Source organism: Passer domesticus, chromosome 14 (genome assembly GCF_036417665.1).
Source record: "Passer domesticus isolate bPasDom1 chromosome 14, bPasDom1.hap1, whole genome shotgun sequence".
NCBI classification, from domain to species: Eukaryota; Metazoa; Chordata; class Aves; order Passeriformes; family Passeridae; genus Passer; species Passer domesticus.
Window position 1 is genome coordinate 522870 of NC_087487.1, and position 23071 is coordinate 545940.

At 39.9% G+C, this 23071-nt stretch overlaps 1 protein-coding gene across 7 annotated transcripts in view; it reads right to left on the reverse strand.

Moving 5' to 3' along the window:
- The window catches only part of ACSBG1 (acyl-CoA synthetase bubblegum family member 1), a 43891-nt gene that overhangs the window by 7839 nt on the left and 12981 nt on the right, over positions 1-23071 (reverse strand). For 3 of the 7 annotated variants that reach the window (XM_064388871.1, XM_064388872.1, XM_064388868.1), the window contains 10 exons: positions 19946-20028; positions 12203-12420; positions 11501-11589; positions 10591-10711; positions 8698-8778; positions 6104-6253; positions 3551-3727; positions 2906-3087; positions 2051-2284; positions 1262-1479 (listed from right to left, as the gene is read on the reverse strand). In XM_064388871.1, coding sequence (XP_064244941.1) covers positions 1262-1479; positions 2051-2284; positions 2906-3087; positions 3551-3727; positions 6104-6253; positions 8698-8778; positions 10591-10711; positions 11501-11589; positions 12203-12334 — 1384 coding nt within the window. In that variant the 5' untranslated portion in view covers positions 12335-12420; positions 19946-20028. Of the gene's footprint in view, positions 1-1261; positions 1480-2050; positions 2285-2905; positions 3088-3550; positions 3728-6103; positions 6254-8697; positions 8779-10590; positions 10712-11500; positions 11590-12202; positions 12421-15590; positions 15743-19945; positions 20029-21207; positions 21227-23071 lie in introns of those variants that run through there. The other 4 variants (XM_064388873.1, XM_064388869.1, XM_064388874.1 and 1 more) reach the window with 4 other exon arrangements.

Genomic DNA, 23071 nt, shown 5'->3' on the forward strand with positions numbered 1-23071 from the left:
TATTACAAACGTGAGTAGTCTCTAAGTAAATTGCAATTCTTTGCTTTTGTTATATTGCTGACTTCCAATTGTGCTCAAATAATTGTCTTTCAGCAGTTCAGAACATGCTTCAACAAATAACACAGACACACTTTTCTAGGTCTAGCTTTTCCTTTCATTCCACCCTCCTTTTGTAATAGTCAGTCTTTGTCTCAGATCCTCTACCAATCTCTCTGGCCTTTAATTTTTGATTGTCCTTATTTGGACTTGGATTTAAAACTTCAATGAAACTGGACATATGGTTATTTTACCCCGGATTGTCTACCTATCCTGTAATTTAGAGTAACTGCTATTAGTTCAGCAATCCAGACAGATATAAGAGAAACACAAACGTTACGAATTGAGACAAGGGGTTGATACTGCTGTGCTAAAGGCAAATGAATCAGACAAGAAAAGTTAAAATCAAGACAGCTGCATTTGGTGCAGGCTATTAATAGTACCAACTTCAGTCCTGATTCCTACCAGGACATGATGCCACCTGTGACGAATTCACTCATCTGTGTTATCTTCCTAGTGATTCATCTTAAATTCTAAGATGATAGTTACTAAATTCTTAGCTCTTCCTCAGTTACATCTTGCCTGTGACCAATCCCACTGTCTGAATATGTATCATGAAGAAAGCCTCCAAGTCAGCACATGACTAGTCTCAGTCTCATGAGCCTTCAGCCAGCGTCCTGTAGTAACATCAAAGTGCATGGCTTCAGCTGTAGCTTTCCCTTCTGCTTTGGAGCTTCAGCTCTGGTCTCTGCAAACACTTAACCTAAGACACCAGAGGAACCAACCTCTGACCTACAGCACCAATTTCTCTGTAGCAGAGGGTGTCCCCCCTTCCTGCCTAAACATTCTAATGTGCAATTAAGACACTGGCAAGATTCAAAGGGAGACTGGACAGCTTAATGCTAGCATTCAAATCAAACATGACACATTAAACCTGTGTTAGTAGTTTATATTGCTAATTGTAATTAATACTGAGTAAAGGTGTTGGAGATGAAAAGCCTGGTTGTATGAACTGGATCATCTCCACCTATTAGACTAGAGGGAAGCCTTCCCTGAACACAGAGCACACTTTGGTTTTCTCACAGGAAAGTTTATTTCACCTTCCTGTTAGGGCAATCCTGCCAGTATTAGAGGAAAGACACTTCATTAGATGGACTACAACTGAGAGATGACTGAATAGTGCTGAACATTTACCATAAACAGAGAGCAAGATTTTGCCTATTACCTTTAATTCTTCCAGTGACATAGAGAAAGCCATCCTTGTCTAGCTTTCCTAAATCTCCAGAATGCAGCCACCCCTCCTCATCAAAGGCTTCTTTTGTTCTGTCTTCCATATTTAAATAACCCATGAAAACAGTCCTTCCCCAGAAACAGATTTCTCCATTGCCTTCTGTATCTTTGTCCACCAGTTTCACTCTGCATCCAGGTGCTGGTTTACCACAGCTACCAGAGAAGAGCAGAAAAACCCCACAAGGATCACAGGAACATCAAACATAATACTGACAAGCTGGCCAAGGTGCCAAATCCCTGAAACTGTCAAAGTATCTGTGACTGCAATTATCATCATGCTGTAACTGTCCAACAGCCATGGAATACTCCTTCACTAGGGCAGATTTATCAAGGTGTCTGAGCACTTTCTGGCAGTCTGTCTTGGCCTGTGCTTGCTGTTTTCCCCCCTGTATCTGCAGGCATAAAACCATTTTTGGTTTTGAGGTTTTGCATTCCTCCCTTGGCCAAGGGCCAGGGTATATGTCAGAGGTAGTCACTGTGTTTGGCTATAATGCTGCAACACAGGAGCACTCAGTTTCAGTGCTCCTGCCACAGTGTGCTATGGAGTCAACCTGTTCAAGTTCTGACCTGGAAGTTATTCTGACTCCCAAAGTCACAACAGAGTGGCAACGCACTCAGGAAAAATAAAATAAGCTACAGTATCTTTGCTGACCTTAGTAAATACTTTTTTCATAGATAAAATGAAACCAATCATATTAAAAAATAGTAATAAAAGCAAAATTACCTGTGCTGCCTGTAAATGTAAGGCCCAGAAAGGCAATGTGGGCCTGTGGTCTCACTCATCCCATAGGCCTCATAGAGAGTGATGTTCAGACCCAAGAAGAAGTACAGTGTTTCTGTATTGAGAGGAGCAGCACCAGAAAAGTGCTTCTGACAGAAAGAAAGCCCCAGTGCACTACGGATTTTCGCAAGCACTAAGTAGTCTGCTAATCTTGTCCAGAGCTGCTTTAGATCACTGCTGAGTACAAAATACACAAGTAAGTCAGAGCAATCTAGGAAGTTTTCAAAACACCATCAGGCACAGATTTTGTTTGGACATGTATTTGTCATTTGGTTTTCGATGTTGACAGAAGTTAGAACATGAGGTAAGGTGATACATTCACCTTCATACTTCTTTCATTTATTTGGTGTCTTCTGTTTCTCCTACCTTTGGAGCTTTCCTACCTCCAACTCTTGAGGTATCCGAATTCAACAAATACATAAAGAATCTATAAAAACATATTGTATACAACACAGCTCTTGTATTCCTGATTTTTATCAGTTAAATGTGTCTCTGAGAACCTACACCATCGAAATCTGAAAATGGCAAGATCTATCTGAGAAACTGAATGATAAGACGAGCAAAGGAATATCATGGAATGATATTTGGAATGCCATTCTGCATAAGAAATTTCCCCACTTCATTGTAAAACAATTCATATCAATAACAATTGATAACTATACCCTCCCCCAAGCACTATATTTGCTGTGTTGCAGATTTTACCCACTTATACAAAGAGTCTCACTGAGGCTTCATGGTTTATTACAAGCAAATTGCTATTTTCAGGTTGCAGGAAATCTTACTCATTGTATGACACACCTGTTTGAGCCGTTCAGGTTCCTCTCTAAGCTAAGTGACATAGCCCAGGAAAGCATTTTCTTCTTTATAAATCCTGACTGAGCAGAAACATCCTTTAACTTCTCCATGATTTTCTCCCATACTCGGGGAACTCCCATGTGAGATGTTGGCTGCACTTCTTTTAGTGTGTTGATCAAGCTGCCCTGTTATAATAATTTCAACAAAAGGCACACAGCAGAGATAAAGAGTTTTGGTGAAGTAAAACCTGAATGTTTCATTCTGTAGAACATCACTAAATATGAAGAACGTAAAGAAGGACTTCAGTCACCCATATGCACTAATATGTGTCAGTCTGACACATTGGAGGAGGTATGTACACAAGGAGGAAAAACACACAGGGTTAGTTCCTCCAGCCTCCCTTTTCTCAAAAAACTGCTTATACTTCTTTTGCCTTAAAATAACCTTATGAATATGAATTATATATTTTAATTAGAATCTCGAGCACTGGATCACAAATACAATGAGCTTTATTTTTCCGTAACTCTCACAATAATGGACTCTCAATCTTCATCCTCTACAACTTTTCAAATATCATATTCTCTCCTTGGGATGTTTTCTAAGAGAAAGAAGTGTAATCTTAATTAGATGTAATGCAAGACAAGGTACCTTTAGAGCATCTGGCTCAGCAAAGTAAACTTGCTCTCCCCATTTGATTCCAGTCCATAGGTCATAGATCTGTGCAGCTATGTGGCTGAGTGGGAGATAACTGACTATAGACTCCTGCTGGACCTCTGCAGGTTGCATACCTCCTGCTCTGCTGCAATGGGCTGATGTCCAAGTTATCTGTTTGAATAAATAATACAACAAATTAGGTATGGTCGGGATTTTGATTTGGGTTTTTCTCCTATCTTCCTCTTAACACAAACTTGTTATCCTCTTGCTATACTAATGAAACAGTGAAAAATCTGTGCTCACAGAAAGACATTGCAATATTGACCACACACCAGTTGGTCAGTTCCCTGGGGACACTGCCAAAAGACAGATTACCTTTGCAGCAATACGGAAGAGCAGATAACATAAGTAAATACAGCATTTGTGCTGCCTGACTGGGTTGTGAACACTAGCAGCTCCCCATGCCCTAGTGACACACTCAGCCAGGCAGCCATGGGCTGGATGGATGAGAAACAAACTGCTCTGCCCCTTCCTTTCCAACTCTCCAGCTCTGCAGGCTTTCTATTAAACCGGCACTTCCACCAGTGCTGTATCTGTAAGTTAGAAAAGGAACAATAAATACTCAGTGATCAGTGAGCTCAAAGGACAATTCAGAATCAGCCACAAACTCATTGCCTGGTACTGATGATCCCCTGGCTAAGCACTCAGGAGGAAGACAGCAGCTGTGCTCTATTCCCCTGGAAGCCTCTGGGATATTCACTGCAGTGGTTCCCAAGTGACACATACACACCCACACCTCTCATGAGAGGCAGCACATACATGAATAGTTTTGAAGTTGTGTTGCTTGACTTCTTAGTGAACCTGGATCATGTTTCCCCCTCCTTCCTCCTATTTCCCACTTTATCTCAGAAGATGCAGCTCAAGAATGCTAAATATGCATATCTTCATCATCAGAACATAGCACATGGAAGATGCATAAATATATGTGACGGTGTGAGAGACAATGGAGAAGACATATGTGCACAAAAATAAAAACCAAAACAAACAACACCCCCTAAAAAAAACAAAAAACAAGTAAACCAGAAAACCCCAAATAACAAAAAGAAACAGCTTTTTCTCAGATGAGTCTGTAATCTAAACTGGGTAGTGCAGGATACAGAAATGAGAGTATTCAAGATGGCAGAGTACAGACATAAACCACATGTATTCCTGTTATCACAGCACATTCCTTTGTAATAAATTAGAAGGTGCAAGCGTAGGCTTGGCCTAAGGAAACAGAGACTCTCAAGAGAGGGTTTTAAGGAGCAGCATGCTGCCAGGCCATCCAAGTTTAGGTGGCAGCACTGGACAAGCAGCTATGGGAGACACACATTAGGAAGAACAGAATGTCTTTAAGATGTGTCTGTATTCATTGCTTTTACTTCAAGCTTCACAGCACACAGGCACACAGCAGACCTGTGAGAGTCATGCAGGACTGACTCAGCACTGGTTTTGCACATGAACAGTGGCAAACATCTTTGACTAAAGAAGGCAGCAGCACAGCTACAGGCATGGCATGCTTTCCACTGTTTGTCAACATAAAAATAGCCTGTTTGTGATCAGCAGCCAAGAATAGTTTGGCAGCTGGCATGGAAATGATACCAGACTCCTTTGATATAAAAGAGCATAGATTTGTAACACCAAATCAGTCTTTTTGTCTCTCAAGTTCATCATGTTCTGCTTCCAGGTACTAGTGCACTAATTCCCTACATTTGGGTGAATTGCTGTTTTCACATTGTGCATGTGTGCAATAATTTCTGCTTTAAGGGGTGAGGCCTCAACTTAGACCATCCCTTTTCAAAGATTCTCTGTTTATTCAGAAAGGCTCCCTACCACCTCCCACTCCTTCTCAGCCATCAAACACGTATCTTTCCAAGCAAACCTCTGTGGAAAGTCTTCTTAGAAACAACTTTGCTTTTGTCTATAACTGTGAATTTTCTGTTTGCAACAACACAGGTAAGGGTTACTGTCAGCACCAGCACTGAGCACTGGAGCTGTATTATACTTCAGTGACAGACATAGAAACCTGCACACAAGTCCAGGAACAAAAAACACCGAAGAGAAAAATCCACACATCCACCCCCAATTTTAATAAAATCTGCAAAAGCAGTCCATCAGGCTGTTTTGATAGTCACTGGCTGATGTATATGATTTGCTCATTTCATGGTGACCTATGACATTAATTTGAGAGACTTTATGGCAATCTGTGAATTATATTTATGAATTCATGCATTAGATCTCACAAGAAATACAGCGAATAAACATTTCATATTCGTAAAGAACTGATCAACTTTGTGAAGGGCTGTTTGAATGGAGTTTCATTCTTTACCTTGTTTGTACTTTACCAGAAACAGCTGACTGCCCTTTGCTTTGCAGTACACTATCTACGCTGTAAAAGCAAAAGCAGTTCAGGGCTCTAGGATGTACCAGCCATTTCAAACCACAGGAATAAATAAATACCCCACACTTTGCTGTTCCTCTGCTGCAGGAGGAGCCTTAAGTACCTACGTTGTCATGACTCAGCATGGCTCCTTTTGGCTTCCCAGTTGTTCCAGAGGTGTATATCAGAACACAGCACTGATTCGGCTTTTGGGAGTTAATAATGTCATCCAAAGTGCTGTCAGAGACGTCACCTCCCAGCTCCAGAAACTCTTCCATCTAGAACATGGAAGAGAAAATACAGCATACCAAATGGCTTCCTACAAACTGACACAGTACTGCATCTTTCCTGTCTCAAAAATGTTAGAACATTTCAGTGCCTTGTTCTGAACACATGTCCAAGGCAAGTTTCCCCAGACCTTGGCTACAGAAGAAATATGGTGAGTCGACCTTAGAGCTTAATGCATGAACTGCAAACAATTGTGCTGTCATGAGTCTTTTCAATGTCTAAGAAGGAATAGTAATATTGTTCCTCCTCCAACGTGGACACTATGGAGGCTAAAACTCTGTTACATTCTCACACTGTAAGAATGATTTTGAGTATTATTTAAAGGAATCTGGATGTATAATTTTTAACAGTTACACTTGTGACAGCTCATCTATACTTCATTGTACATTATATAAATATAACTATAAAGCAATTGAACGAAAGCCTCTTTGTAAAAGCATCATTATCGAGATATGTGAATATTTGCCCAAATTATGTGCTTTTTTATAGGAAACAGCATATAATGATGCTGGTCACAACTTCCATTCAAATTTGGCTCATTCTAGAGTGAGATAAAACTTTTACGACACTGGGCTTTTGTGCCACACAAACTGGCCTAGAAGAATCCTGAACCTGCTCCTCTGTATTACATGGGTTGCTCCCCAATACTTCTGTTGCACACCCCTGATGTGCTATTAAGTGTAATATTGCTTGCAATGCTAATTAGAAGCTAGAGTACCACAGAATTTTAAAAGAAAATGGATAACCAAAAGGTCAGTTTCCCATTGCAATAATGTGATTCATACTGTGCTACAGAAGTGTGATATTTAAATGCAAGGTGCAGCACCATCATTTTTCAGCAATTTCTTGGAGCTATATCTAGGACCACAAAGCAGTAATGGGGATGATGAGAAAAACAGAGGTTAAAAAGGAGAGCCTCTGCTTGAGGGTAGTTAATTTCTTCTTTCAGACATCTGGCATTGCCACTGGGCTACTAAGATTACAATAGTCAGCATCTGTGGCACCTTAATCTCCTTTTCTTGGGTGGCAAGGCTGTCCCAAGGATTATTCATCAGTTTTATACTTTCTTCCAACAAACCACATCTCTAAAAAGAGAGGGACTGCACAGCTCTGTAGCAAGTCAGGGATTTGTCACATTCTATTGCTTCCCCACAGAACGTGGCTGCAACAATTTCACAAGCTCCTAGAAAGCCTGGTGATGTGAAGGATGTAATTGTTTGTATGTCACTAAGCAGCTGTTCCTGCTTTCCTGACCATACTGTATTCTCACAGTGGAATTCACTGATCACTGAAAATCTGTTGCACAGGCTTTGTTTACTGAACAGCACCTGTAACAGATAGTGCTGGCATTCCAGCAAGTGTGGAAGGTACAGAAACAGTCACACCACACTCCTGACTCTGCATTTGCCTTCTGGAACACGCACTGCTCAGCCAGCTCTGCCTCTGCTGCCACTCATCACACAGCACAAATCCCTTTCATCAAACGCTGCCTGGGCTGGTAGCTTGCTCCACATCACAACTCAGCAACAATCATTTCTGCCTCTGGTGATCTCATCTCTAATTTTTCCTTTAGATGACATAAACTACGGCACCTGTCAGACACTCACAGCTACCTGGCTCCTCTGAGAAAATGTCCAACACAACACCTGAACACTGAACCAGTGTTTAAAAATACAGCAATTCTCACACATTTAGATTTCAGTAAGTGCAAGTTGTTCAAGAATTAAATGCTAGCACCTAATCTTTTTAAATAGTAAAAGATCTTTGTATTAACATTTTTATTGTACAAGATGCAAAGCATGCTCTATACTAGTATGTATAGTATTGGAACAATAACAGTTTATTATTAAGTTATATGCAAGATATTTTTAAAAAGGCACAGAAGACTTTTTTCTTATCAGCTTATCAAAATTGCAAGTATTTTAAAATATTTCTATGCTGTTCACTGTTCATTTTAATTTTATATACTGAATACATTATATTTCTCTTCAATACACTTTTTCAACAGCTGAAGTTTTTCAGCCTAAAATCTGATCTGTAGTCCAGTAAAATACTTGATTAAAAAAAAAAAAAAACCAACCAAATTCACAGGCACCAGGAAGTAACTTTCTCTTTTCAACCATTTGAGAGTACACATTCCCACCTAAAACCTACAGGTGTTTTAATAACCCAGTCAAGTTAAAAATTAGGAAGACACAAGACAGACAGTAAAGCAAGGCGACTTTTCTTAAATGTGAAGTATCAAAGTTAAATTGAATAGAAAAAGCTGATAAAGCTTTTGAATGTGTTTGCTGGAACACAGCACTGCATTCTAAAGGGCAGATAATCACAGGAAAAATGTATCAAATAAATAATAGCCCACATATTAACTGGTAATACACAGGTATAACCCCATGCATTATTTGGTTATGCCTCTGTTCTAGTATTCACTCACCGTGTACAAATTTGGATGTGTCTCTGCAATGGAGTCCTTATACAGCACCACAGCCTTCAAGTGGGGCAACCGATTCCAGATCTGTTGCATTTTTTAAAACAAAGTTATTTATCATTCATATCTTGTGTGGGCTTTTATTCACTCTAATGCTGCCAAAACTGTAATGGGTTGACAGGCACAAGAACCTCCCATCTCCCTTCACCTCCAAATATTCTCCCCTAAACTCATCACCAACCAGCTCAACCAGAGGTGGGGGGAAGGAGGAAGGAACTACATAGTCTACACAGACTACACAGTCTACTCCAGGAAATCTAGTTTCAGTCAAAAGGTTTAAAAAATGAAAAATACACCAGAAATGTGTGTATTTTTCCTCAGCATCCTTTCTCATAATGCCCAAAAGGGCACATAAAGGAACAGAGCAGGTCAAGCTAGAAGCTGACCCAGGTCTGTGATTACCAATGAAGTCCCACTGCAAAAAGTGATGTTCAAGTGCTAAAAAAAGTTCTACTTCCTTAAGGAAAAAAATCAAAGGAATCTGTATGGACATTGTAAGGATAAATAAAAATATAAAGCTGCAGGCCTACAGGCAGACAGGAGTGGCTGCTGCTTTCAGCAGCTTTTCGTGTGCTTTGCATGGCCTACAGGAAGCATTAATTTCACTGAATTCTGTGAGACCTCATGCCTCACAGATGCCTTTCAATTAATCACATTTTGAACTGAATTTTGCCAATACAAAAGCAGTGGCTTGATGGTAGCCAGTATGTACATATTATTAGAAGGATAGCAACTGAGATGTTATTATTTCAGTCTTGGGTTCCAGAAAAAAGTTTCAAAAAACCCCTCTGCTGGATAAAGCAAGTGCTGGCCAGAGCTCTCTTCTTCAACATAATGTGTATGAACCAAATCCCTTGAGTTGTTCCATTTGGATTCTTCTCTCCATGTCACAAGAGCATAGCCTGGTATTGTGTCAATGACACTGCCAGAAGGCTTATCTGTGTGTTTTTACAGAATACTTACAAAAATTTCTCTTCCTCCATATGGCATATAAAACACAACTACAAAATACAAAGTAATTAATGAACAATTTATATTAAATACATTTGAAAAAAACCACTGCATATTTTCTCTCTTGCAGGTATGTGGTCTTGGCAGAAAGCTCCATCATGGAGGATCCTCCTGCTTCAGCAAGCAGTGCAATTTGGTGCAAGTTTAATGAGTCCACAGGCCTCCCTCAACATCTGACAGATAGACAAGCCCTTCCCAAGAGCTGCCTGTGCTCCTCTCCCAAGTCACCTTGCCATCAGATTGGTCTTTCCATCTGGCACTGTTGCTGAAAGGCAGGCTCAGCTGCCCAAGAGTTGTGTCAAAATTGAGACTGTTCACTTAAGGAGGCTCCTGCTTTCTTACTAAGCTCTGTCTCATGTTCATCATGATGCCACCGAAGTGCAATAAACTCAAGAGCTTTAATGGCTGATATTACAAGCAGGAAAAGATGATACCTTGGAAAGAGAAAATTCTGAACATTGACATCCTTAATATTTAAATGGCAGATATTTACAAACATGCATCAGCATAATCTCTTCCACTCAAGTGGGACTGTGCTTTTCCAAACAGAATCAGGTGGTGACAGTAAAAACATGGGATCAAAATGTGGGTTTTTTCAGGTAAGCCTGCAGTGAACCATCCAGTGAGTTCTCTGCTGGAGCCACAGACACTGCAGTGGGTCAGAGCCACCCAAGAGCTCTGACACTGGATAGCACATTTCTGAGTAACAACACACACTTCACAAAGAAAGGTTTCATGATACAGAGAGTGTACAAGGTATTTGGGACCAACACAGCATTGAGAAATGAAAAATTGTGGCTTTTCAGTAATCATTCAGCCACCTTGTACCTGCATTATCTTGTCCAGCTGTTTCTGATTTTCCACGACCATGACATCAGTCCTGCTGTCATGGGCAATATAGTGACAGGCCTCTGGAGAATTGGTTGTATATATTCCTGTGACAATTCCTCTACATCAGAAAATTTATACATATAAGAACACACATTTATATGCATACACATACATACACATGCATGTAATATAAAAAGAGAATAATAATCAAAGATCAGATGAAACCTGAAGGGTTATGAAGATGTGGAAGCAAACAGCAGAACAGCTCTAATGTTTGTTTCACATATTCAGATATACATGACTCTCTGATTTATGCTCATTGTAAAAACTAATCTCTAAACTATCCAGTAGAAGATGCTAGGGCTCAGTGTTTTAACTCACTTAAGGTTACACAAGAATTAGCTCAGGAAGTGGTAAAAAATCCTCACTTATGTTCTCTTTTTGTTCAAGCTGTGCACAGATACCAATCTGGATTTCATTGGTACAGAACAGCTTAAGAAGTAAAATCCAAATTAACAGGTATCACAACAGAAGAAATCTGGGTACTTAATATTCATGTTACTTCATCTGCTTGAATATATCTTACTGTAGATATCACTAATATAGTATTATTCTCATTAATATAAAACTGTGATTCTAATCTACTTCCCACATCTTCAATTTATAAGATCCTGTACAACAGCTTCTGGGTGACTGTCATGCTTCAGCCCATTGCAATCAGGATCCATTTATGAGTGACTGAACTACTTGGGATATAAGACTCCAGCAGGTTGCTGAAAGTGTCAATCAGTAGCAACACAACTTCCAAGATATGACACAAAATACTGACTTGATACATTCCCAGACATAGCAAAATAGAAATCCCCGAATCCCCCTCAAAAATTAACCCCCCACCAAAAAAACTTACCCAGCAAAAATAGCTCCAACAGCTGAGATGAACCATTCTGGAGAATTAAATCCAAGGATTGCTACGCTATGGAATCTTTCAAGACCAAGCTTAAAAAAAATGTACATATGGTTATATAATATAGGCCTGCTGGAGAGAAACATACAGACAAATACAAACCATGAAAACTTTTGATTTATTATTACAGTACTGACAAGGCATGCGAAGGCATGTTTTGGTATCCACGGCAAACCTGGTATTTACCAGCAATTAACACCATGTGAATTTTCCACCACCTTCTCCTGTCTGCTTGAACTCTGCTGCCCAGAAAGGCTCAAGACCCAGAATATTTCAATATGAACAAGAGCATAATGAGTACTAATATTACCCTGTATTTAAAATATTTTAAAGATTGTCTTTATCTAACCAAATTCATGCTAGTAGTTTTGCCCTATTTTTCTTTTTTGATCTTAAGGCTGCTGAGCTCTTCTGAGCTCTGCACCCATGTTGCAGAGACACAGTGCAACACAGCAGCTCCTCACTTGCAGTCAAGGTTCCCTGACTGCAGTGTTACCTCTGAACAAAAGTAATTTTCATCATTATCATTTCAATAAAGAATATGACTACTGATCTTCAAGTAATGCAAAAAAACTCATATATTGTGGGTTTTGGGGTTGGGTTTTTTTTATTAATTTGGTTTGGTTTTTAAAGAAATGCACCTACCTTCAAGAAGCTCTTGGCTGCTTTCCTAGAGAGGCAATAATACTCTGAAAAAGTTATTTTCTCCCATTTTCCATTCTTTTTGCTGGCCAAAGCATTAAGGGATCCGTATTTTTCCAGGCTCTCCTTGAACATCTGATGAACTGTTATGGGAGTCTGTGGGCATGAGTTATCTATTCTCAGTCTGACTGTGCCATCAGCAAAAGAAGTCCACAGAGACTCTGGAAGATAAAGAACCATTGTCAAGGTAATCTGCAATTGAAAAATACCATGTGAGTGTGTACCAGAAGACAAGAGGACAGAATAAAAACCACAGGACAAAGCACAACTCTGGCACTTCCCAGCTCTTGAGAGAAGGGCTTTCCAATTTTCTTGTTACCAAATATACCAAGTAGAAAGAGAAATCTTTATTTCTTGTACTTTGTTCTGCATCTTGAATGGAAGTGCCATACAGAATTATGTTGATGACCTGTGTGTTGCAGGCACACCCCCAGTTCCAGAGGAATCTGCTCACCTGTGCTCAGCTTTGCACTCCCCCTTGTGCCAATGGAGTAGCTGGTGAATCAGAAGGCTAAAGAGATCCAAAAGATATGAAACCTCCACCCCTGTTCAGTATCCAAGCTCCTTTTGCATGTTATAACTCTTCCCTCCCTCCTCCCCCTCCAGCTATTCTCCCTCATCCTGTCCCTGTTCCTCACTACTTCCCACAGTTTTTCCCTTGGTCACGTGTCCCATGTTCTAATGCATCCATTCCACTCACTCCTGTCTTGCCCTGGCTCCATTTTTCATCTTCTGTTCTTGTCTTCCTCACCCTGTATTTATACCATCCACTTTTTTCTCCCTGTATTTTTTCTCCCCTTCTTTGACAGGACAAAGATGCAGAGCACCAAAAAATGTCACTTGGCTCTCACCACTGGTGCCAAGGACTGGGGCAGTCCCTGGCACTCACAAGAACTGACTGCCTCAAAGACTGTCCTTTGCTCTTGCAAACCCTGCAAGAGGCTGAGTGTGAATACACTCCTGAGAGGATCTAGGGGTAATAAGTTGGCAAAATTCAGGTGAATTCTCACAAGGAAAGCACAAACCCTCCCACGACTCCCCCACCAAACAGTTCCCATACTTGTGAACAAAACAGTTTTTTAAGAATTTTTTTTCCTTAGATGTACTTTCATAAATGAAGCAATATTTTTAGCATAGGCATAAAAAACTGATATATTCTACAGTGAGCTGGTGAAAAAAATTCAAACCAAAGTGCTTGGGTTTCTAAGAATTAAGAGTAACAGAGAACAGTACTTTTTGTAATTCCTAATACAAGTTAATAAGCGTAATTGCATTTTACTACACCTATGGAAAGCAAAAACTGTAAAGCAAGCTCAGTTAGTATCTGTGCTGTTTCCTGCTACCTCAGTGGCTGAAAAAGAGCAGTTTTGGAGTGTTCAAAAGGACAACATGCTTCTCTCAATACACAACACCCCTCTCCAATGCTATTCTAGTTGCTTCAGAGGTCTGGGAACTGCCTCTCTGAGCACTTGTGGCAATACAGGAACACATCAGCCACAGCTGGATCCACACCAGTGCTTTAGAATACACTTGAAGCCTACACCAAGAGCCAGAGGCACAGCAAACTACTGCAAGCTCACAAACATTTTGTTCCATTCCTGCTCCTGGCTGGCAGATTTGCATTATTCTCTTGACAAACAGAAGGTGCTAATGACAACAATAAGTACAAATTAAGCCGCTTCATCTCCATGCACCTTCATTTTCCCATGTGTAAATGGCACATAATGATTTTCAAAACACAAGTGCGGAGCTGTGCTAAGGTCAGTGGAGAAAGGGCATCACAAATCCAAACAGTTTAGAAACAAATTGCTGTGAAGGAGTTCAGGTAATAGACAGACTTTATCAAAGTGTAAGCAGTAGCACCCAATAAATACTTTATGAATTGAGAAGGCAAAGCAGCTGTTTCTGCACTTAACCCCAAAGCAGGTGTGAAAAGGATGAGAGCTAAGACCTGTCAGAGACAGAAGCTATTGTTAATCCAGATGTTTATTGTATGCAGTGACACATCAAAGCCCAGATGAAAAATTATATATATACAGATGTTCTGGCTTCCAAAACAAGGTATCAGGGATTGCAGGTGCGCTTGGACACAGGTAGGTGACTGCTGTGTTTAAAACAAAATCATACCATACAGCGCTAAAATACAACATTCTGGTCCCTAAATAAAAAACTTTCCTGAATAAAGACATTCCTCTCTTGAAGGAAACGGAAAATACTAGCAACATTACTACAATAACAGTACAGGAGTTGCATTAAATGTGGACTTTTCACTTCACATGTGCCGCAGATAACAGCACTGCTCCCAGAGAATGATGAAAATCAATCAAATCCCTGAAATATCTACATACAGAAACCAAAAATGGATTTCCTTTTCCTTATGCAGGTTTCTCTGCTGTTAAAAAGGCATCTTTGATTCATATCAAAGACAAGGAACAGAATCACTTTCAGAGACTCTGCATCACCTTAATAATACTCACAATACAGCGTAAACAAATATAAACCTGAATGTACATTTAGTGTCTGCTTTTGCATGTATTTGAAGGTAGAACTTAAATCTCAAAACAGTTCTGAAATCTCAATAAGCCAAATAATTCTAAAAATCTAATTTGTCTGTTGACAGAGTTAGTAAAAGCAATGGAACATGAACAATATATTCCTCTGTCAGCTTGCAGAGGGATTTTGAGCAGAGGGCTCATTCTTCGTAGAGAGTGCCTGGGAAGGAATGCCTGGCTAAACACTAAATGCGTCAATTATAAATGTTGGGAGAAGCAAAACAGGTGTTCTGCCTCAGTAGCATCTGAAAGTTAAACTGCAATGTCCAGGCTGGAAATCAACTCAGTACCTCCTGAAACCAAAGTGGAGATCAGAATAAAACCCCTCAATATACACTTTTAGCACTGGTACATTATACAACTGTATCTTCACAGAGTACAAGGAGAAAAGCCAGCACTCCAGCTCAAAGCACTTGATGCCACTGAAAGTTTTCTGTATGCAAACAAAGAGCAGTTGTTCCTTTTTACTATGATATTTTTTATGAAAATCCTTTGCTAGGATTTTTCTCCTATTCTAGCTGAGAAACCTCAGGAAAGAAATGTAAATAATAACTATTTGATGGCTGTGGAATGTTTATGGAAGAACAGCTCTGAGAGTCATATAAAATGCAAAAGACCCAAGGTCACCTTTCAGACAGATAAACAGACAGGCTGATTGTGGAATGGCCCTGCTGCATGATCGGAGAAACTCCAAGTGATATTCCACAGATATGCCCTGCGAAGCAAGAAGTAAACCAGTAATTTAACTTCTGCTTGAAAATTAATCAGATTTAACTCACAAAACAGGGTCTTGATTATATGCCCAGATGCTGCAAAACATCACTCTGCCCTAATGACGAGAGAAGGAATTCAGCTCTCTGCTGGAGGCATTCCTGTCAGTCATCATCCAAGATTCCACAGCTATGACGCCATCACATTCTGCTGTCAACAGAAATACACCATTCCTCCTCTCACCCACTATTTTTCACTTTTCTTCAAGATGTCTGTGGCCCTGAAAGATTAACTTCATATTAGTAAGAGCTGGAGCTGAATACACACTGTTTAGAGTCTGTGAGCTTGGCATCTGTGTCAAACTTCTCCTTGGGCCAATAAACAGATTAAATAAGGGTACAGAACTTTGGAATTTCAAGTGAACCTCAAAGGCTCAACCAGCCTAAACACACAGTGATTCTTCTAAGAAAACATTCAAACTAGCTCCTGTGGCGTGTCTTGCCACAGCTGGGGGAGGAAAAGGGTTTTCTGCTATATTACCAGTTTTCCACAATAAACAAATAATTTTACCCTCCCTAACAGAAAAGACAATAAATAGAGGAAATATTTTTAAATTAGCCAAAACACACAAAAATATTTCAATTAATGGAAACTTCTACTTTTTCCACTTCAGGAAAAGGGAACAATTATTAATTACAATAAAACATACTGCTCTTCACATCAGTAAACCCCTAGTGTGGACCAGAGAAATAAAATATCCTCCAAAGAATGCCTCCATGAGCTGACATGGAGGGAGTGGTGCACCACGACAAGTACAAAATAAGCTTCATAACAATACTGACGCTTCTAAAACTGATTACGATGCACCAAAATGAAAGCGTGTGGAGGGTGTAATCAGGAGGAAACATCACTACAGAAACATTGCCCAGGCATGCAGGATTGGAAAGTCAAAACTTGGAATTGAAATTATTGAGTAATGTGAAAAGTCACAAGGGCTTTTACAGGTACAGTGGCAACCAGAGGGAGAACCAGTGATATTATGGGCAACTCACTGACACAAGACATGCAAAGGGCTGATGCTCTCAGGGCCTTCTTCACCTGGGTATTTACTGGCAAGGTCAAGCTTCCTGAGTTTGCATGCCTAGTGGAAGGTGAGATGTTTTACCTACAGCAGCAGAACATCAAAGTAGGGAGCACTTACATAGACTGGAGACATACAAAAGAGTTGATGGGACCAGACGGGGTCCTTCAGAGTGGACACTGAGAAACCAGGTCAAAGCCATCCCAAGGCTTCTCTCTGTCATCTTCAAGAAAGCACAGCAATCTGGTAAGGTCCCCATCACGAGAAAAAAGTAAATGCCACATCTGTCTTCAAAGAGCAGAAGAGGATGCAGAAAACTAAGGGCCAACCAGCCTCTCACCTCAGTCCATGGAAATACTATAGAAAAAACTCTTCCTAGAAATCATTTTGAGCTATAAAATGGTGACTGAAACCAGCCAGAATGGCCACCCTTGACTTGGCCCTGTAAATATAACTCACCTGCCTTCCAAGATGAGTTGACTAGCTCTGACATAGTGAGAGCAGCAGCACATTGCTTACTCTACCTTTAACAAGGTCTTTGACAACTTCTACGCAGCCCAGCATCCTTGGAAGGTTTGAACCAGCTGCAATTGGATGAACAGGTAGATAAAATATTGACTGGACAAGTAGTCTTTAAGAATAGTGGTCAGCAATTCTAGGTCTTGTTAGCAGTCAATTCCAAGTGACATTCTCAGGGGTTACTTGTGAGAATGACACTGTACAATGATGGCACTGTTGTCCTGGACAAAAGAATGCACCCTCACCAGCTTCATTGAGCAAACCTGAGGAAGTGATCGACAGGACAAAAGGCAGGAAGGCCAACTGGATGAACTTCAGCACACTGGAAGAATGGGCTCGAAAAGGGTGAATCCAAGCCTTGCACTCTGGGGAGGACAGCCCCATGGCACAGCATGGGCTGGATGCCAGCTGGCTCAGCAGGAAAACCCCCCTGGTTCTGCTGGACACGCTGGCTGCCAGTCAGTTGTGTGCCCCAATGGAGATGAAGGCTAACTACACTCCTGGCTGCACTGGCAAGATGAAGTCAGCAGACCAAGGAAAGGGATTATTTCCCCCTCCTCAGTGCCCCTGAGGTTACCCCTGAGACAGTATGCAAGAGAGAGATCCTGACAAGCAAACTGGCACAAGCCCAAAAATGGGACTCCCAGCCAGTCAGGGGTCTGGAGGACACCATGTACAAGAATCCCTGCAGGAACTGTGTTTTTCCAGTCTGGAGAAGATAAAAAATTAATCTACCTGCAGTTTGTCAAAGACTGAAGCAGGTACTATAAGGAAAACAGATTCTTCTCAGAGGCACACAGCAGAAGAACAAGAGGCAACTGACATGAGCTGCAGCAAGGAAAATTCTTGCTGGATCAAGAATTTTACAATGTTGGTGACTCAGCCTATGAAGAGGTACTGAGAAGCTGTACAATTTCCCTGGAGGTTTTCAAAACTCAGCTGAACAAAGCCATAAGGATTCCTACGAGCCGAAAGATGTCCCAGTTGCCCTCCAGTGCTCTTTTCTGACATAAATAATTTTGTTGATTCCATCAGTATAAAGTCCAGCATGGATGAGTTCTCTTCTAACTTCACACTGGTTTTAAGTCAATATAATACCTGCTGCCAACAGTAAAGGTACTCTGCATTTACATATGCATTAGAAAACCCCAAATCTGGCCTGGTTCCACAGGAATAAGCTTCTATACATTGGTATAAAGGAATGGGGAAAAAATTCCAGAACAAATCCTGTGGTCCTCATTACATAAATTTACTCCTGAGATTGCAGAACGTATCAATTATAGAGTGAGGAAGTCAGTTCTGAACAACTAGAAGATATCAGAATCTCCTCCTTTTCTCTTTACATACATTGTAGACCTCCTGCAACTAGTCACCAAACTTCCTTCTCATGAAAGATCTTTTGGGAGGAGTTTTTGAAATTCAGCCCTCACTTCACCACTCAAAGTCTGCATAGCAGTGTTATGTTTCCAAGCTAAACACTGCTTCCCATTTAAATGGATAGGAAGTAGTGCCACAGATTCCCAAAGTCAAATAGAAAACAAAGTCTAACAAATTGTAAGCTCCTGATTCATCAACTAGAAACATATCTAAACACCAATAAAGGAAATGCTTAATTAAAATGGATAAGGTGTGACCAGTGTTTGCAGAATAATTACGATGGAAGAGCTGGAACAGCTTCTATCCTTAGCTGTTCACCTCACGTTTGTGGCACAGGCTGTGGTCACCCCTGCAGGAGTGGCTGAATGACGTGCATTCCTGCTGGAGCACGGCTTTACAGCCCAGCTTACTTATCTAAACTGCAGCAACCTCTGGGAGAGAAGCAGGTAGGGAGCTGACAGCATTAACCACTGTCCCAGATAAATTCTTAGGCAAATAGGTCAGAGCCTTCACAAGCACACAAGCACTCTGCAGAATCAGTCTTGGTGACAATCCACATAGAGAATGTGTAGCTCAAACAGTGCAGTAAGACACCCTGTAAATTTGAAAGCAGGAGTTTGCCTTTATTCATCTACATTTATTTCCTGCTCACTGAAAGCATACACCTAGCAGTTCACTTCTTGGAAAGAACCCTACTGTGTATCAAAGACCTGCGTATTGAAAAGTAACTATATATCCATACAGATAAATATTTATACACATGTATAAAGTCTGCATGCAAGATTCCTACAGATATCAGATAGCTATGTGCTCACTGCTTCAGTTTTCTCCTAGAACAAATATTTTGTTTAACGAGCACATTTAGATACCAGCAGCAGCCTCTCCAAGGCAACAGGGAACTCTCTTAGGCTGCAAACCTTCCAAAGAACCTCAGAAAGTTCTTCAAGAAAACCTCCTTTAAGCCACATGGTAGCACATTCAGGCAAGCCATTCAGCACTGCAGTTGGATTAAATAACACCAGTGAGCACATGCTCTGATGCAACACAGAATTGACCAAAGTACAGATACTCTTTAAATCCTACAGTCATTACACAGCACACCAAATCCTCCCCAGGTGACAGCTGGTGAGTAGGCTGTGATGCCAAAGGTAACACAAGAATTTGCATGATTCTCAACAGGATCAAGCTATTTTTAGTTTTTATCTAGTCATCATTTCAAATACAGACAAAGACTGGCAGAAACACATGCAAATTTGCAGGAACTCCTGAAAAATTTTCAGCTCTCCTGACTCACTTCAGTTTTAATTTTGTCTTTCAATAACTGAGCCTTAAGAAATTGTCAGTCAAAACTGCTAGAATAGACATAAAAATTACATTAAAAAAATAAACCTAAGAAGAGGTCAAATTTCCAAGGATCATCGAGGATCGTCCAAGGATCATGCTTACCTGTCGGCTCTGTGCCTTCACCCTGGGTCTCCTCCAAATGAGGCAGCAGATCCCTGCAGACAGTCTCTGCATCTGTAAAGGTTCTAAAAGCAAACAGAACTACTAAGATGCTATCCAGAAGCACTAGCAGGATCTACTACAATCAACGTACAAATATGCAAAATAGATACCAAAAGGTAAACAAAAACACAGCTTGCAAGCACTTTGAAATACAAGCGGGTGGCATTAGAAAGTTCAGAGCTATCAAATACATTTTGACTCTTGCAAACTCCACTATGACCTAGTGAAATGGAAATGCCTTGCCCTAAGAATGACATTCTTTATTTCATGCTTTTGGTTAAAATATAATGGAATATACCAGATGAAGACACTAACTCTGAACTTCCACAAAGAGGCCACGAAACATGAAACAAATATGAAGAAAGAGTTATCAATCTTAATCCTGATCATACTGACACTGCTACTATAACAACACCTTGTAAATTGTCACTGTTGATACCTGTTGAAGCTCTGAAGTCAGGACTTTTTTTTTAAGCCAGAAGAAGGCAATTTAATAGTAATAATAATAATAATAGTTCCTACATAGAATTATTCTACATTATTATTCTAAATTATTCCTACATTATTATTATTTCTTCAATAAATTCACCAACACAACAAATTATCATTTACACATGAATGAAATTAACTTTTCCTAAAAGTAAACAGACCAAGTATAAAGTACGAATACAAACTCCAACCCAAAAATTCTGTAAGTCGACAGACTGCTAAGAATTCCATGTACAAAATATCTAAACAATAACCATTTAGAAATGACTGAATATAGCAATGCACTACAGATTATGCAAGAATAGCAGCATAAAGATTTTTTAATTTAGCTGATTTCATTTCATAGAACAAATGGTAGGAATCAGAAGTCTTCAGAGGCTAAGAGGAAGCTAGGATTTCCTTCATTATTTCTCCATACATACAATAGAAGAGTCCTGAGTGAAGCTCAGGAAGTCCTTGCCCTCCACAGTGTAATAAATTAACTCAAAATGTAGAAAGTTGAAACAACGCCCTTTGCAGCTTTCAAATAAATAACAACCTCAAAAGCAGTTTTTACACAGTGGTGACAGGGAGCAAACAGCAGGACCAAACACTACATCAGGCACTATATCCCATTTCATATTAATAACCACACTTGTAAAATACTTATATATGTGGGACACTCCTAGAATTTATTACTGTTAGTCACAGAAGACTTGACCAAGCTGTATCACCTTTACAATAATGCAGCAGACTGTGTAACTCTTCAGCCCTCAGAAGTGACAACCACAGTTCTTTCAGTTCTTTTCCTGCCTCACTCTTCTCCCCACAGGCCCCCTCAGAGCAGGGCACAGGTCACAAAAGCAGGAAGGAAAACAAGGAGCCATCACTAATCTTGCCTGTGAGGATATTTCTTCTCTTGTTAATGGCATAATGGCATAAAACATGAAAGGGCTTGTCTGATAAGCAAAATGAGGATCTGAAAATAGTCACTGGCTTGGTGAAGGCAGATGCTGATGAGAAACTGAGTAATTTAAATAAGGAAGGGGATTACCCATTGGAAGGTAAGCCTGTGTTTGATATGTGGAAGAAATGGTGACTTAAGGAAATGGGTTTGCAAAAACAGAATGAAAGACCAGGAAGACCTATTTGAGAATAAACCAAAAATCCCCATCTGAAATAACTTAAGAACATATGTTTGTGTGCCATCTCAAAACACTTGATATGATTCTTGACTCTTTTCCTAATTTAAAGAAAAACTATATTTGATGTTTAACAATCCAGTGGAACTTTTTCCTTTAAATATCCTGTGAATAACAAAACTTTTTATTATTTTACAAAATAAATAACCCAAAGTCTTGGTCCAAAGATAACAGAAACTTTTTTGATGAAAACAAAGAGCAGAAAAGCCTTTTGAATAAAACAGCTCTGATTAGTAATGTATCAGAAGAGCCTCATTTGATGATACTCAGAACTTAATAAACATCATTAATGACTTTTCCCAGATTATCATCTCTTTAGCTTGCTTTATTCTTATCTGTTATAGGATACCAGTTCAGTTCACATTACGTTCTCTTTATAGAAAAACAGCCAACCAACATTTAAACTTATGGACTTCGTCTGATAATGCTTCAAAGTGCAAAAGTTCCACACAGATCCCTACACATTCAGTGTACATTCACTTCACCACTCAAAGTCTGTATAGCAGTGTTATGTTTCCAAGCTAAACACTGCTTTCCATTTAAATGGATAAGAAGTAGTGCCACAGATTCCCAAAGTCAAATAGAAGACAAAGTCTAACAAATTGTAAGCTGTAAGTGTTGTGGTTGGTAACACTCCATGTAACGTAGTTCTTACCTGTCCCCATGAATCAGGCAGCTCATTTGAGAGTGAGGTTTTTTGTCCTGAAAAGTACAATTAAGAAACTTTCTCTTCCAACAATAATTTCTGTGCCTATTCAGAACCATCGCTTCTGAGTGAAAGAATATGGCTTTGATGACTCTACTTTAACCTTTTATTAAATAAATATCCAAGAATGGTTATAGTATCTGGAATTGTTCAAGACTGAACTGAGCAGAATTTGGTGGGGCTGCCTAATCAAGACCTTATTGAGCATAAATTGCAGCAAGGAGAAAAGGCACTGCAGAACCACGGCATGGTGCCAAGATTCCCCAGCAAAACCAAAATGCTTTGGAGATCTGGACTTTGGCTCTTAAATTTTTTTTATAAAGATCGATGTTCTGCATAAATTATTCAGTGTTATTAGTGCAGGGCCAGCATCTTCCAAAATCCAACTACCAGTTTAAAGGTGGACTTTCTCCATCTGATTTCTGCAAGTCTTATTCCAAAGATAATAAGCAAAAACCTCTACAAATCACACAGAGTGAGGATTTAACAGTACAGGTCACATGAACAAGTCAATTAGGACAAACTGAGAAAAAGCTCCAAAAGGTTGACCAGCTAGAACTAACCAAACCATATTTCTGTATAACTCCATTAGCATGGGCGATTTTTGAATGACAGTATTTCCTGATGTAATTTGGGCTTTAATTTCAAGGTACCGCTCTAGCAAACACGACCTCATCTGCTGCCTGAATT